Below are 14,394 nucleotides of genomic sequence, written 5' to 3'. Positions count from 1 at the left end.
CACCCACGATGGCAGGCGGGTTGACAAGAGGAATGGTCATAAAACGAAACCGCAAACATCTCCAAGAGCATCCATCTGACGATAGTGACTCAAACTTGTCGAACAGTTATAGTTATTCGCATCACAGGCGAACCAATACAGGCATCGGCGTGCAAATTGGCACGATTTGACTAATGTGATTGTGATGTCAGATGTCACCAGTTGTTTTTCTTTTTCCCAGAGTTGAGAAATGTGTTAAGCTTTGAGAGGAATACTAACTACTGTAGCTATACAAACAAATCCCAAAGGATAATGGTATTACTTAGAGACTCTGTTGTCGAAAATGCAGTTTGCAAACCTGTTTACTCTGAAAAATTGGTGCAATTCACTATGAAATGGAGTTTGTGAAGAAAAAGGGATTTTGATTCATCAACAATTGATTAGATTTCATAAACTGAGCTTAATGTTGTACAAACTGTGAGCTCTCTAGAGTTGTGTCCAATATTGGATATTACTCAGCAGGCACCTTGATGTCAAAGTGATTTAAAAACATGTCAAAAATATAAATCAATTTATTGTTAAAACCTTGATGTCCATTTGACAGGAACACATTGATGTCTTTTTGACCACCGAAAAACAACACAAATAGTATTATAATAAGTAAAGTTTTGTTCATCTGAAACTTCATTGCCAAATTCTAAATTGACACTAATTGAATTCCTTGAGGATAATGGTATTAGTTAGAGATTCTTCTGTCGTAAATGCAGTTCGCAAACCTTTTTACTCCCAAAATTTGGTGCAATTCACTGTGAAATGGAGTTTGGGAAGAAAAGGGGATTTTGATGCATCAACAATTGATTAGATTTCATAAACTGAGCTTAATGTTGTAGCAAACTGTGAGCTCTCTAGACTTGTGTCTAATATTGGATATTACTCAGCAGGCACCTTGATGTTAAAGTGATATAAAAACATGTCAAATATATAAATTATTGTTTTCAAAACCTTGATGTCCATTTGACAACCACACATTTATGCCACTTTGTCCACCAAAAACAACACAAATAGTATTATAATAAGGAAAGTTTTATTCATCTGAAATTTCAATGCCAAATTCTAAATTGACACTAATTGAATTCCTTGAGGATAATGGTATTAGTCAGTGATTCTTCTGTCGTAAATGCAGATCGCAAACCTTTTTACTCCCCAAATTTGGTCCAATTACTGTGAAATGGAGTTTGTGAAGAAAAAGGGATTTTGATGTATCAGCAATTGATTAGATTTCATAAACCGAGCTTAATGTTGTAGCAAACTGTGAGCTCTCTAGAGTTGTGTCCAATATTGGATATTACTCAGCTGGCACCTTGATGTCAAAATGATATAAAAATGTGTAAAAAATATAAATTGATTTGATGTCAAAACCTTGATGTCCATTTGACATCTACACACTGATGCCCTTTTGGCCACCAAAAACAAAACAAATAGTAATAGTATAATAAGGAAAGTTTTATTAATCTAAAACTTCAATGCCAAATTCTAAAATGACATTTTGGGCCCTATCATACACCCGGCGCAATAAGGCGCGAGACCTGTTCGCCCCGACGTGTTGCTATTTTCAGACCAACGCAACATTAATTTTCCCGTTTTCCACCGTGTTGTTTAAATAACAAATCCATTTGGTACACTTTGTAGACTCATGGGTGTTTCAGTCTAGAAAAGAGACGTGTTAAGGCGCATTATTGGCATGTTGCTATTTTGAGGAACTGAAATAGACTGCACAAATGACCGGGTCTAAAGTCCAGCGCAGAGCGCGTTAGTTGTGCGTCTCGCTTACTCATTGCTTAAACCACGCAGGATGTACAGCAATACGCAAATATCTTTACAAATGAAAAAGAAGTAAAAGATTAAAATTTTTTTAATCTTTTTTTAATAAACTTTTTTTAATTACTATTTTATTCATAAATATAAAAAAGGCTGCCTTCATGCCTTCTTCATCTCGAGGGGCTTTTTTTTAGTTTATTCATGACAGTTTGCTTTTGTATGATGTTATTTATATATTTATAATATAAATATATATTTATATTTGTTTTATTAAAAACAAGCTTAGATTTGTCCACCTGTCGGGATTTGGACCATATGGGGCACAGCATGTGTATTTGGATAAATCATAGTTTTTTGAACACACTTCATTACTATTGTTTATTTATTTGTTTGCTGGAAATTAGAACTGAATTTAGAAATAGTTTTGAAACAAACTTTGCGCTTAATAAACGAAACTAATTATGTAGGCTGATGGATGTCTTCAGCGGAGCGCGTACAACACTGTTTCCTTGTCTACGAAAGAGAGAAAGTGAAAGTAAAGTCTGATTGGAGGAGGCTCTTTATCCTCTTGCTTCAAATGGTCTGTTTAACTGTTTTCTCGCTAGTGAAATGTTCACTTGTTCCACTTACAAAGTCCGCCATGTAAATAGCAAATGCGAATGGCACAACTCAATAAGAGAATAAGCTCAACCGTGTTAGACCATGCGCTGCAGCACAGAGCGTATTTTTCAGTCCTTAAAATAGCAAAAGTGGATTCTGACACAGCGCCCTGCACTTTATACTTAAGATCCTTAAAATAGAGCCCTGTGAGTTTGTATCCCTGCCAGTGGTGGTTCTAGGTGGGGGCCAACAATCCCCCCGCATCCCCCCTCCCTGGCCTCACTAAATTTGGACACATATTTTTGTCACAACTAAAACACCACAGAGAAGCGAGATCAGCCATCGGTGGCATGCATCAGTGACGGCATGCACAATTTTTCCACATTCGTCAGAAGTTAGCCCCAAATTGACACAGATTATAAAAAATTCAATTTCAATCATTTTCATGTCATGAAAACCTATCAAAATGTCCACTGTTGATTATATTAGACTTTTGTTTCCAATAGCGATTTTAAAACTTTTAATATAGGAAGTCTTCGGCAGAGGCTAATCTTAATCAGAAATTGAGTGTACATAGTTTTACGTTAGGAAATGCAGTCTTGAATTTACAAATAGTCCGCAAGTACTGGGGAACAAATGTAACACAAGAATAAAACTTTCTGCCATGCTCATGTAAAAGGTGATATTCAACTCGTTTAGTTTTGCCTTCATTTGTTTTTGATTTTAGTATTGACATAAAGCACGAGTCTTCAAACACATGATTTTTTACAAAACGTTCATAAACATAATAGTTTAACTAGCTAATTCCTAATAACTACTTTTTTTGTCTTTCTTATGGTGACAATTAGTAATATTTTACTAGTTTTTTTTGAAAGATAGTTGTATTCAGATGAAAGTGTAATTTAAGGACTAACTGTTAACTAGGAAACATAGAACTTGGCTTGAGTACTGTTTGTCATATAATATAAAAGTATGCAATTATACACGCCTAGTTCTTTCCATTGGAATGTTCTGTAATCCTATAGCAACAGTAACCAAGATAGTTGGAGCTCAGTGAAAGTCAAATTCTTATGAACAAACTCAATCATTCTGACTTTATTAGAATTTAATATCCCATTTTTACTTGGAAATGCATTGAACTGTGGCAGTAAAACCAGTTAAAAATACTTCATGCTGACTTGCAAGAGGGTTGTGGCAGTTATAGACTTACATCTTCTTTGTCTTTCTCTCTTTTACAGGTTTCATTTATACATGTGGCGGGACATTAAAAGGGAAAAATGGGACCATAGAAAGTCCAGGTTTTCCTCACGGATACCCTAACGGAGCGAACTGCACGTGGGTTATTGTAGCTGAGGAGAGGAGCAGAATTCATATAGTTTTTCAGTCCTTCGCTGTGGAGGAAGAATATGACTTTTTATCTTTATACGATGGACATCCTCATCCTGCGAACTTCAGGACAAGGTAAGCACAAACGTTTTTGGGAGCTATACACATCTTTTGGCAATATTATGTAATATCGAGTTTAATATGATGCTGGTCCGCCATTCACACCTATAGCATTTTCCACTTTTCTGGGAAAGCTTTAGGTTTAGGAAGGTGTTCATGGGAGTTTTTGACCATTCTTCTAAAGCTCATTATTGAGGTCAGACATTTATGTTAAATAACATGTTCAATCGGGTTGAAATCAGGACTCTGTTCAGGCCAGTCCAGTTTCTCCACAAGAAAACTCATGCACCCAGTCATGTTGGAGCAGGAATCGCCATCCCCAAACTGCACTTTGCGCATGGACCGTCAAAATAGAGCCCTAAGAGTTTAGGAGCTATGAACATCTTCTGGCAACAATATATAATACAGCTATAACAGATTAATCTTTTCTGGGAAGGCTTTCCACAAGGTGTTTCTGGGAGTTTTTTCCTCTAAAGCACATTTGTAAGGTCAGACATATATGTTGGATTAGAAGGTCTGCCTCACAGTCTTCGCTCTAATTCATCAAAAACGTTTTATGTTAAAAACATGTTCAATCAGGTTGAAATCAGAACTCTGTGCTGGCCAGTCCAATTTCTCCACAAAAAAAAAAAAAAAAAAATCGTGCATCCAATCATGTTTGGAGCAGGACTCAAGTGTTCCTATAAAGGTGGGATCATAAAGGGATCCAAAATGTCTTGGTATGCTAAAAAATAACCCACTTTTTGGTTGTTTTATGAAATGAAATATTCCTACTTCAAGACAAGGTAAACGCATAAGAATTTAGGAGCCATGCACATCTTTTAGCACACCTCATGCTCTTGAGATTGACCATCTTATTCTAGAAAATGGACCAGAAATATTGATAACATCCAATTAAAAATGTTCAAAATTCAGGACAACGCAAGTATCATCTGTAGAGTTTATTGTGATTCTGGTCCACCCTTTACAGCTATAACAGATTTAAGTTTTCTGGGAAGACTTTCCACAAGGTGTTTTTGGGAGTTTTTGACCATTCTTCTGAAGCGCATTTGTGAGGGCAGACATTTATGCAGGATTAGAAGACCTGGCTTATGCTATCCGCTCTATCACAAACAAGTTCAATTGGATTGAAGTCAGGACTCTGTGCAGTTTTTTCACACAAAAAAATAAATAAAAAATAAATCATGCATCCAATCATGTTGGAGCAGGACTCTCCATCCCCAAAGTGTTCCTATAAAATTGAGATCATGAAGTGATCCAAAATGTCTTGGCATGCTAAAAAACCTACACTTTGGCTATTGTATGAAATGAAATATTCAAACTTCAGGACAAGGTAAACAAATAGGAATTTAGGAGCTATGCACATCTTTTGGCACATCTCTTGCTTTTGAGATTGACCATCTTGCTCATTCTAGAAAATGGACCAGAAATATTGATAGCGTCCAATAAAAAATGTTCAAAATTCAGGACAACGTAAGCACATAAGAGCTGATCCAATTTTTATCTGTAGAGTTTAATGCGATTCTGGTCGACCCTTTACAGCTATAACAGATTTAAGTTTTCTGGGAAGACTTTCCACAAGGTGTTTATGGGAGTTTTGACCATTCTTCTAAAGTGCATTTGTGAGGGCAGACATTTATGCTGGATTAGAAGACCTGGCTCACGCTATATTGGGTTGAAGTCAGGACTCAGTGCAGGCCAGTCCAGTTCCTTCACAAAAAAAACTCTCTCATCCATTCATGTTGAAGTGGAAATCCCCACCCCTAAACTGTTTCTACAAAGTTGGGAGCATGAAATTATCCAAAATGTTTTGGCATGCTAAAAACATCCCACTTTCTTGCTATTTTATGAAATGAAACATTCAAACTTCAGGGCAAGCTAAACACATAAGAATTTAGGAGCCATGCACATCTTTTGGCACATCTAAAGCTTTTGAAATAGACCATCTTGCTCCTTCTAGAAAATAAACCAGAAATATTGATACCATCATTTCCTGTTCAGGGGCGTATGCAAATTGCTTCAGTAAAATGAGAATGTCCTTCCCACTGATACCACCTGCTGCTTATTGGCAATAGCAAGTAGCAAATCGTGATTCATGGCCGTGACATCAACTCAAGCCTATTGGCTATAAAAAGGAAAGGGGGAAAAATGACAAGCCCTTCAGTATGTCTCGCTCCCACTTCCTGTTTCAATAAGAAATGTGTCAGGATAGGGAGGCTGTGTAAGTAAGAGTAATGCACATTCATCTGGTCATTTTCACCAAATAAACACAGATATGCCAGGGGAAATGTTTTTGTGTTTATTGTGTGTGCGTGATTAGATGTGCATGCTTTTTGCTGATGATTTTGTGAAAAAAATAAGTGATCCCAGTGATGTAGTAGGAGATATATAAACGTACTGGTTTGCTTGAGTAGCCATTTAAGGGCATTATTATTTTAGGGACCATCTGCATGTACCTTCTGCTCACTGAGCTTCTGAAGGTTTCCCATAATAATCCCTCTTTAAATACACTGAATGTACATGATCCTGCAATTTCAGCTTATTTTCAAATGAAGGAGATGGGTCGAAATGGAGTTCAGTTTAAAAGGGTTTTTATGTGAGGGGAGAGTGTGGAGTGATACGAGGAGATAACTTTCTTGTCTTTTCTGAAATAATATTTTTCAGTTGTGTTTATTGTAGCATTATTAATTTGCATATAATTTGTAGTCCGTGAATATTTGAAGTTCATCCATCATGTACTAAATTTAAATGGAACAACAACAACTTGCTCTTATGTTAGTTTACGGAATGTTCCTGATCCTGCTTTTTAATTATTTTTAATGAATAGATACACAGTGAATAGTCATTTGAGTTTATATTTAAATGGAGCATTTAAATGTTTCTTTATTTTTTTATAGTCCAGTATTCAACATTTTCAACTTAATTAAAAAAAAAAAAAAAAAAAAAAACATGTACAGTTGAAGTCCGAATTACTAGCCCCCCTGAATTATTTACCGCCCTGTTTAATTTTTTCCCCAATTTCTGTTTAACGGAGAGACGATTTTTCAACATATTTCTAAACATAATGTTTTAATTACTCATTTCTAATAACTGATTTATTTTATCTTTGCCATGATGACAGCAAATGATATTTTACTAGATATTTTTCAAGACACTTCTATACACCTTAAAGTGACATTTAAAGGCTTAACTAGCTTAATTGGGTTAACTAGGCAGGTTAGGGTAATTAGGCAAGTTATTGTATAATGATGGTTTGTTCTGTATGACAAAAAATAGCTTAAAGAAAAATAGCCAAACCTTTTCTACAAAGTTGGGAGCGTGAAATTATCCAAAATATCTTAGCATGCTAAAAGCATCGCACTTTTTTGCTATTTTATAAATTAAACTATTTAAAATTCAGGATTAGGTAAGCACAAAAGAGTTTAGGAGCTATGCGCATCTTTTGGCAACATTAAATAACACATTAAGGAGATTTCAATTTTTATCTGTAGAGTTTAATACGATTCCTGCCCTCCCTGTATAGCTATAACAGATTAACTTTTTTGGGAAGGCTTTCCACAAAATGTTTACGAGTTTTTGACTATTCTTTAAATGCACATTGGTGAGGTCAGACATTTTGTTTTGAATGAGAGGGCCTGGTTCATAGTCTTCCCTCTAATCCTTCACAAACATGTTAAATCGGGTTGAGGTCAGGACTCTGTGCAGGCCAGACCAATTCCTCCACACACATGAAAAAAAAAAAAAAAACTCACTTATCCAATCACGTTGGAGCAGGAATCCCCAAACTGTTATTAAAAACTTGGGAGCAGCTAGAACTTTTTTCATAGCTATACATACAATCATGCTTTTCCCTACTCTCAAACAGATAAGTGAACATTATTCCATTCGCTATTTTAAGTTTAAATGTGAAAAGACAGCACAGTGTGACTTTAAAAGTGGTTTCCAGAAAAAAGCCAATTATAAAGTTTAGCATTACTAATTTATCTACAAAATGTAGTGAATCAAGTATCCGCAGAGCCGTGTAGCTGCATTACCCATACACTGCTCATTTGCGAATTACAGAGCTGATTACTGCCGAAACATGGGCCCGAACTCCTCTAACTGCTTAAAAGCACACAAAATTAACCTGCACTAACTCTCCTCTAATTAAAGGGTAAACCAATTATTGCTGTGAAAGTCTCCACCAGCCCGCAGCAAAAATCAGCAAGACCCCCTGCGTTCAGGTAGCTGAAATTCACTCGTGGCAATTACCATGATTGAACGTATTTATTTTATGCCAATCTGGGCTTCACAAACTCTGCATCCGAAACCTGACGCTTCATTGGCCAAACAGATTGCGAAATATGCAGCATATTGCGCTGATGTCATTTCCTCACTAATCCCTCCATTAAAATGGCAGACAGTTATCAAAAAAAGAAGCATTTCATCTAAAGTGTTTGTTTTTCTCTGAGTGTCTCCATTTGTTGTTTGTATTCGGTGTCGCAGATGATTTAGAAAGTGGTACAGTGCAGCTGGATTGATTTTTATGCTGGAAACTGTTTGGCTTTTTTGTTAATCTCCTCCCCCCGTTGGTTATTGTTTCTAGTTTTTCAGCCTTGTGCTTGCATAGGCTAGAATAGCAACGTGAAGCATTTTTATCTGTTTTCTTTAGATTACATTTTAGATTAAATTGTTAAATGACCCTGATTAAAATCTGCCACACTTGTGATTCAGAATGGAAGCAATGGAAAATGTCTCATTTTATGACAATTGCAACTGATAACATTGGTATATGTGAGCATAACCATTTCAGCATACTGTACTGTTATAATTAACTCTTTTGTTACTGAATTTTACAGACAATTTCCATAGGGCGAGGTACAGACGGTATTGTTGTTGACTGTATGTGCTCATTTTGGGAATAACTTAATGCATTTTGGAAAAGCTGTTTACACGTATATATTTTAGGATGCTCTTTTGTTGTTGTAGTTATTCTGTATACAGTAAATACTGTATTCTATTGTACTTTTATAGTATTGCATTAGAGAAGAACTAAGATTGTCTGCATTTTAGGGCTGCACGATACTCTGAAATGATCAATGTTATCGAGTGTTTAGATAACAATATTATCATAACTAACTTTAAAAATGCTATTTTATCAGCTATAAAACATTTATTTATTTAATGATCATACTAAAATATACAGGTAATATATATTTTTCTGAGCTAAGCAATTATACTAAATAATTAAATCAGATTATTTAAAAACCTTTAACCTATTGGTTGTTGTACTGTTCTTGTCTCTCTGCATTTACTATTTATTTTAAGCTCTAGTGTTACTTAACAGCAACTACTGTGTATGTGGGAATGTAAATATTAAAGATCCCAGTCTAGTTGGTCAGATTTGGATAAACAACCTATGGATGCACACACAAATGCTTGGGACATAAAATTATTTTATTGCATTTCTCTGAAAAATGGATATTAGATATTCTTTTATCACGATAATGATACTTTTTCAATACATTCATTCATTCATTCATTTTCATACGCTTTTCCGGGGCCTGATTGTGGGGACAGCAGTCTTACACCCGATTCACATGGGGCTTCAGAGTCAATGCTTGACAGAAGGCGTGTCTGAAGTTAGGGCTGACACGATGATCATAGCAGTGTCAACCGATGAGTAGTCCGCAATTAACTACTATTTGAGCTGGTGTATTTGCATAAAGCAATCTGATTGGCTGATGCGTGAGTTGGCGCTTGAAAAGTCGAGAAGTTCCCAACTTCTGCAGCAAGCGGATCCACAATGCAGTTTAGCAACGCCTGACGTCACCCATACAAAGACACTTCATCCAGCTCCTCCGGGGGGATCCCGAATCGTTTCCAGGCCAGCTGAGACTTCCCCAAAGCCTCCTTCTTGTGGGACATGCCTGGAACACGTCCCTAGGTAGACATCCACGAGTCATTCAAAACAGATGCCCGAGCCACCTCAGCTGACTTCACCCTCACCCTATCTATAAGCATACGCCCTGCCACCCTGCGAAGGAAACTCATTTGGGCTGCTTGTATCCGAGATCTTGTGCTTTCGGTCATGACCTTAGGTGAAAGTAGAAACGTAGGTAAATCGAGAGCTTTGCCTTTCAGCTCAGCTCCTTCTTTACCACAACAGACAGGTACATTGACCGCTGCTGCCACTGCACTAATTTGCCATTCAATCTTACATTCCATCCTTCCCTAACTAGTGAACAAAACCTCAAGATACTTGAACTCCTCCACCTGGTGTAAGGACTTTCCTCCAACCTGGAGGGGGCAAACCACCTATTTCCGATGGAGCACCATGGCCTCGAACTTGAAGGTGCTAATTCTCATCTCAGCCACGTCACACTCGGCAGCAAAGGTCCATGTTCAATGAAGCCATCAGAACAACATCGTCTGCAAATAACAGAAATGAAATCCTGTGGTTGCTAAACCGGAACCCCTCCAGCCCAAGGCTGTGCTTTGAAGTTCTCTCAATAAAAAATTACAAACACAACTGGCGACAGAGCAGCTCTGCTGGAGTCCAACATGCACTGGAAACAAGTTTGACTTATTGCTGGCAATGCAAACCAAACTCCTACTCTGTCCATACAGGGACGAGACAGCCCTTAACAGAACGCCTCTCACCCCATACTCCCAGACCACCCTCCACAGAATGCCACGAGGGACACGGTTGAATGCCTTCTCCAAGTCCACATAACATTGTGCAGGATTACTGCGTTGTATTTTTTAAAAGTTAATTCTCAGCTGATTTTCTGTTTATATTACAACAATCTGTCATACATCATCTGGTGGAAATTAAGTTGACTTGATCATTGAATCTACATTTTACAGTGTGGTAATCTGCTGAAAAGCAAACATTTCTATGGCATCAATATCCAAGCAGGCACAGGACGTCAACAGGACATCAGATTGACGTCGTACCCCAACATCATGGGGTTGTTGCATTGTGTTTGGAAATGAAAATTGTGTTGATGTCAGATCCTCACTGTCCAACCTAGTCAACCAAATATCGAATAATGTTACAGCTTGACATTGTGTGGACGTTTCCACTATGATCAGATGTTGGATTTTGGTTGCCATACCTGACAAATAAATGTCAGTATTTGACGTCCATATGATGTTGGTTTAAGATGTTGGCTCGACGTTGGATTTTGGTCACTTTCCATTCATTCATTTATTCATTCATTTTCTTGTCGGCTTAGACCCTTTATTAATCTGGGGTTGCCACAGCGGAATGAACCGCCAACTTATGCAGCACATTTTTACGCAGCGGATGCGCTTCCAGCCGCAACCCATCTCTGGGAAATGGTCACTTTCCAACACAACCTAAAATCAACTAAATATCAACGTCATTTGGCCTAATTATTTTACATCAAAATAACGTTGTCCTTAGACACTGGCTAGATGCCAAATTTTAGTCACCTGACGTCACAATCTAAATCTAACCTAATATTAGCGTCTTATGATGTTGTGTGCCTTCTGGAAACACTCAAAAAATGACTTAAAATCCTACGTTCTTGTAAACTATACACCAGTAATCTTACTTTTACTTCAAACTTTGCGAAATCCTTTTCTCACAGTGCAGCTTTCTCTACTTTTACAATGAGTTCGGGCACTTTTTCAACAGTCTGGTCACCGAGCATTTGAAGTTTTTCCATTATATACTCCCTTTAATAGACCTTAGATTGAATACAGCAAATCTTCACAAAAACACATTGTGGAATAAAAGCGAGTCCTTCATTATCTGAGCTCTTAGTAAATCAATAGTTTTTCCGCTCTTCTGCAGACACGGCACTTCATTTGCAGTTATTAAGGCATTAATCTTATGAAGAATGCAAAGGCAGGGATGCCAGCTATACTGTGTTTTTGGGTTTTAACGGAATTACTCAAACATTTATGAGTATTGGCTAAAGCTCTTCGATGAAAGAACGGCAGAACAGTCGTTTCATTAACATCTCATAATAGATGCTTTTGAATTTCCATCCGGTGCAAGAAGCAAAACGCAAAAATAATATATGAATCAGACCGTCTGATCTGTCTTTGTTGATGCGTTGGTATACAGTATTATTCTGAACCACCTTCTCCTTGAAATGTTATTGTGTCCCATTGAGTGCTAGCCCCATTATGTCTGCTGCTCTGTGAGGTTTGATTCAATGCAGACTTCCTCTCTGCGTTACGGTGTTTATCAGAATTGTGAGATAATGCTCATGAAATAGAAGGAGAATCCTTGAGATGTGTTATATGTACCGAGGTTGTGCATTATTCAGAAATGCATTGCCAATGTTTTTGAATTTGAATCAAGGTGATAAACTGGATGCAGAAGTGCAATTTGAATTTGAACGTGAGGAAAAACGTTTATGATGCATGTATTTTAAAAAAAGACTAGCAAAGTTTGTGAAAGCAGTTTGCCATCATGTGTAAAGCAGAAGATCAATTTCAAGTATGGGTAAAACCATTTTTGATAAGGCTCACTTTACTTACTTTACACACCTGGATGTGCACACATACTTTAGCATCAATTTCCAGTGCAATTATGGGGAATAAATTACCAAAAATCAATCACAATAGCCTTTTTCACACTGTGGTACCTGTAAATATACGGAAAATGTCCGGAGCAACTTTACCAAGGACGTTTCGAGAATTTTTCCAGAAAAGACCGCTCGCATATCTATTACAAAATACCGGTAAATTCTGACATCATTAACCAGAAATGACCTCTAAATGGCTGCGCTTGTTATTGTAAGCATAGAAGGGGTCTGGCTTTTGTTGATGGTTTCACTCCTCTCAGGCTCAAATTAAGTTTTAGAAACAGGAAAAATCTGATATTTGGGGAAAATTATCATATGGGGGAGTACAATAGAATCCTGATTTTTTTTTAGAGAGAGACCTTCACATGCAAGGCGTTCTGGGATGTTGCAGATTTGCAACATTGGCCTAGTGTGGTAATTAGACACTGACGACTGATTATGATATGAACAATAACTTTTTATATACAACTTTTCAAACAAAGTAACAAATTGCTTTTCAGTGGCAGAACAACAACAAAAACAATATGAGATGCAAATTCAATATCTCAAATCCTCATTGAGTAGGTCATGTTTCCATGTCACTTTGTCATGTGGTACTCTAAGAACAGTTTTTGTCTTTTGTGTCATCTGGTGTGCAAGTGGGGAAACTGTTTGTTGCTAATGGACAACCAAGTCCTGCTGTGGTACTTCTGAGTAAAAAAACTCATAAAATATGTATCTGGAGTAATAAGGTAGTTCATTTTTAACTGTTGCAAATCTGCAACGCCTGCCTTGAGAAGGTTATTGATGTATGGATGGATTTTCTTAAAGGTGCAGCATGTGATCAGCTTCTGAAAACAATCACCTGCTGCACCTTTAAGAAAATCCATCCATACATCAATAACCCTCTCAAGGCAGGTGTTGCAGATTTGCAACAGTTAAAAATTAACTACCTTATTACTCCAGATACATATTTTATGAGTTTTTTTTACTTAAAGTAAAAAAGTAAATTATCTCAATGTATTTATATGTATTTTTTAGGGATGTAACGGTATCAGAATTTCACGGTACGGTAATACCTCGGTATGAATGTCACGGTACGGTATTTATTGAATCATTTACAGGAAAAAACAAAACTTATGAAAATACTCCAAAAAAGTGCCAAAAGTGTCAATGACATACAAATTAGTCATCTATCTGTAAGCTTTAAAACAGGAACTTCAATTTTAATAACAAAAAATTATTAAACCATGTAAAAAAATAAAGTTTCAATTTAGTATTGTTGAAAACTCATCACATTCAACATTTAATCACACTCAGCCCATCTACCCTGATGAGAGCTCTGCTAGTCGGACTTCTCATCAAGCATCTCCCGCTGGATCTAATCTCACTATATTTATTAAACGGGATATTTCATTTATCTTGTTGTCTTTATCTAACGACATATTCCCTGACTTTGGTCATTGGAATCTATTACTTGTTCTCAGGTAACGTGTTTTGGCTGAGCGCAAAGATAAGTTAATGATTAATGTAACCACGTACATTCTGTATATTGACTGATCGCTTGCCTTTATTTCTATAATGTAAAAACTTATTGTATGTTATACTTTTAAAATGGCCATTATCGATTCTTAAAACTGATATTCAGCAAAAGAGAGGCTGTGTTTCGTATTTTCACTGAAATTGAAAGGAGGCAGTTGTTATCGGCTCCGTTTTGTTATAAATATCCACACAGTGAAGATGACGCTCATCTTATCCAGCACGGCGCCTCAACATTTCTGCTGTCTAAGTTGCTAATATAAAAATGAAAATAGGCAGTTCCTTAAATCATGTTTACATTTTATTGTTGAGAAAGTGAAACAACGAAGCCAGGGTGATGTGAATGAAGTTATAAAGTACACTGTTCCCTTTGAAGATTTACCCGTGTCCTCGGTATAATCTGCTTTTCCATATCAAACTGAGAAGAAGAGACTGCAGCCTTGATCAAACTTGCGAAGTCTGAACTTACACGGAGATAATGCAGGAC

At 36.9% G+C, this 14,394-nt stretch overlaps 1 protein-coding gene across 3 annotated transcripts in view; it reads left to right on the top strand.

The window, feature by feature from the left end:
* The window catches only part of csmd3a (CUB and Sushi multiple domains 3a), a 598,216-nt gene that overhangs the window by 50,046 nt on the left and 533,776 nt on the right, over nucleotides 1-14,394 (top strand). For all 3 annotated transcript variants that reach the window (XM_068214255.2, XM_068214256.2, XM_021467030.3), the window contains exon 2: nucleotides 3,636-3,858. In XM_068214255.2, the coding sequence (XP_068070356.1) occupies nucleotides 3,636-3,858 (223 nt within the window). The remainder of the gene's footprint in view (nucleotides 1-3,635; nucleotides 3,859-14,394) is intronic.

This window comes from Danio rerio, chromosome 16, assembly GCF_049306965.1.
Source record: "Danio rerio strain Tuebingen ecotype United States chromosome 16, GRCz12tu, whole genome shotgun sequence".
NCBI classification, from domain to species: Eukaryota; Metazoa; Chordata; class Actinopteri; order Cypriniformes; family Danionidae; genus Danio; species Danio rerio.
The sequence above is the reverse complement of the archived record's forward strand: the minus strand, read 5'-3'. Positions and strand labels throughout refer to the sequence as shown.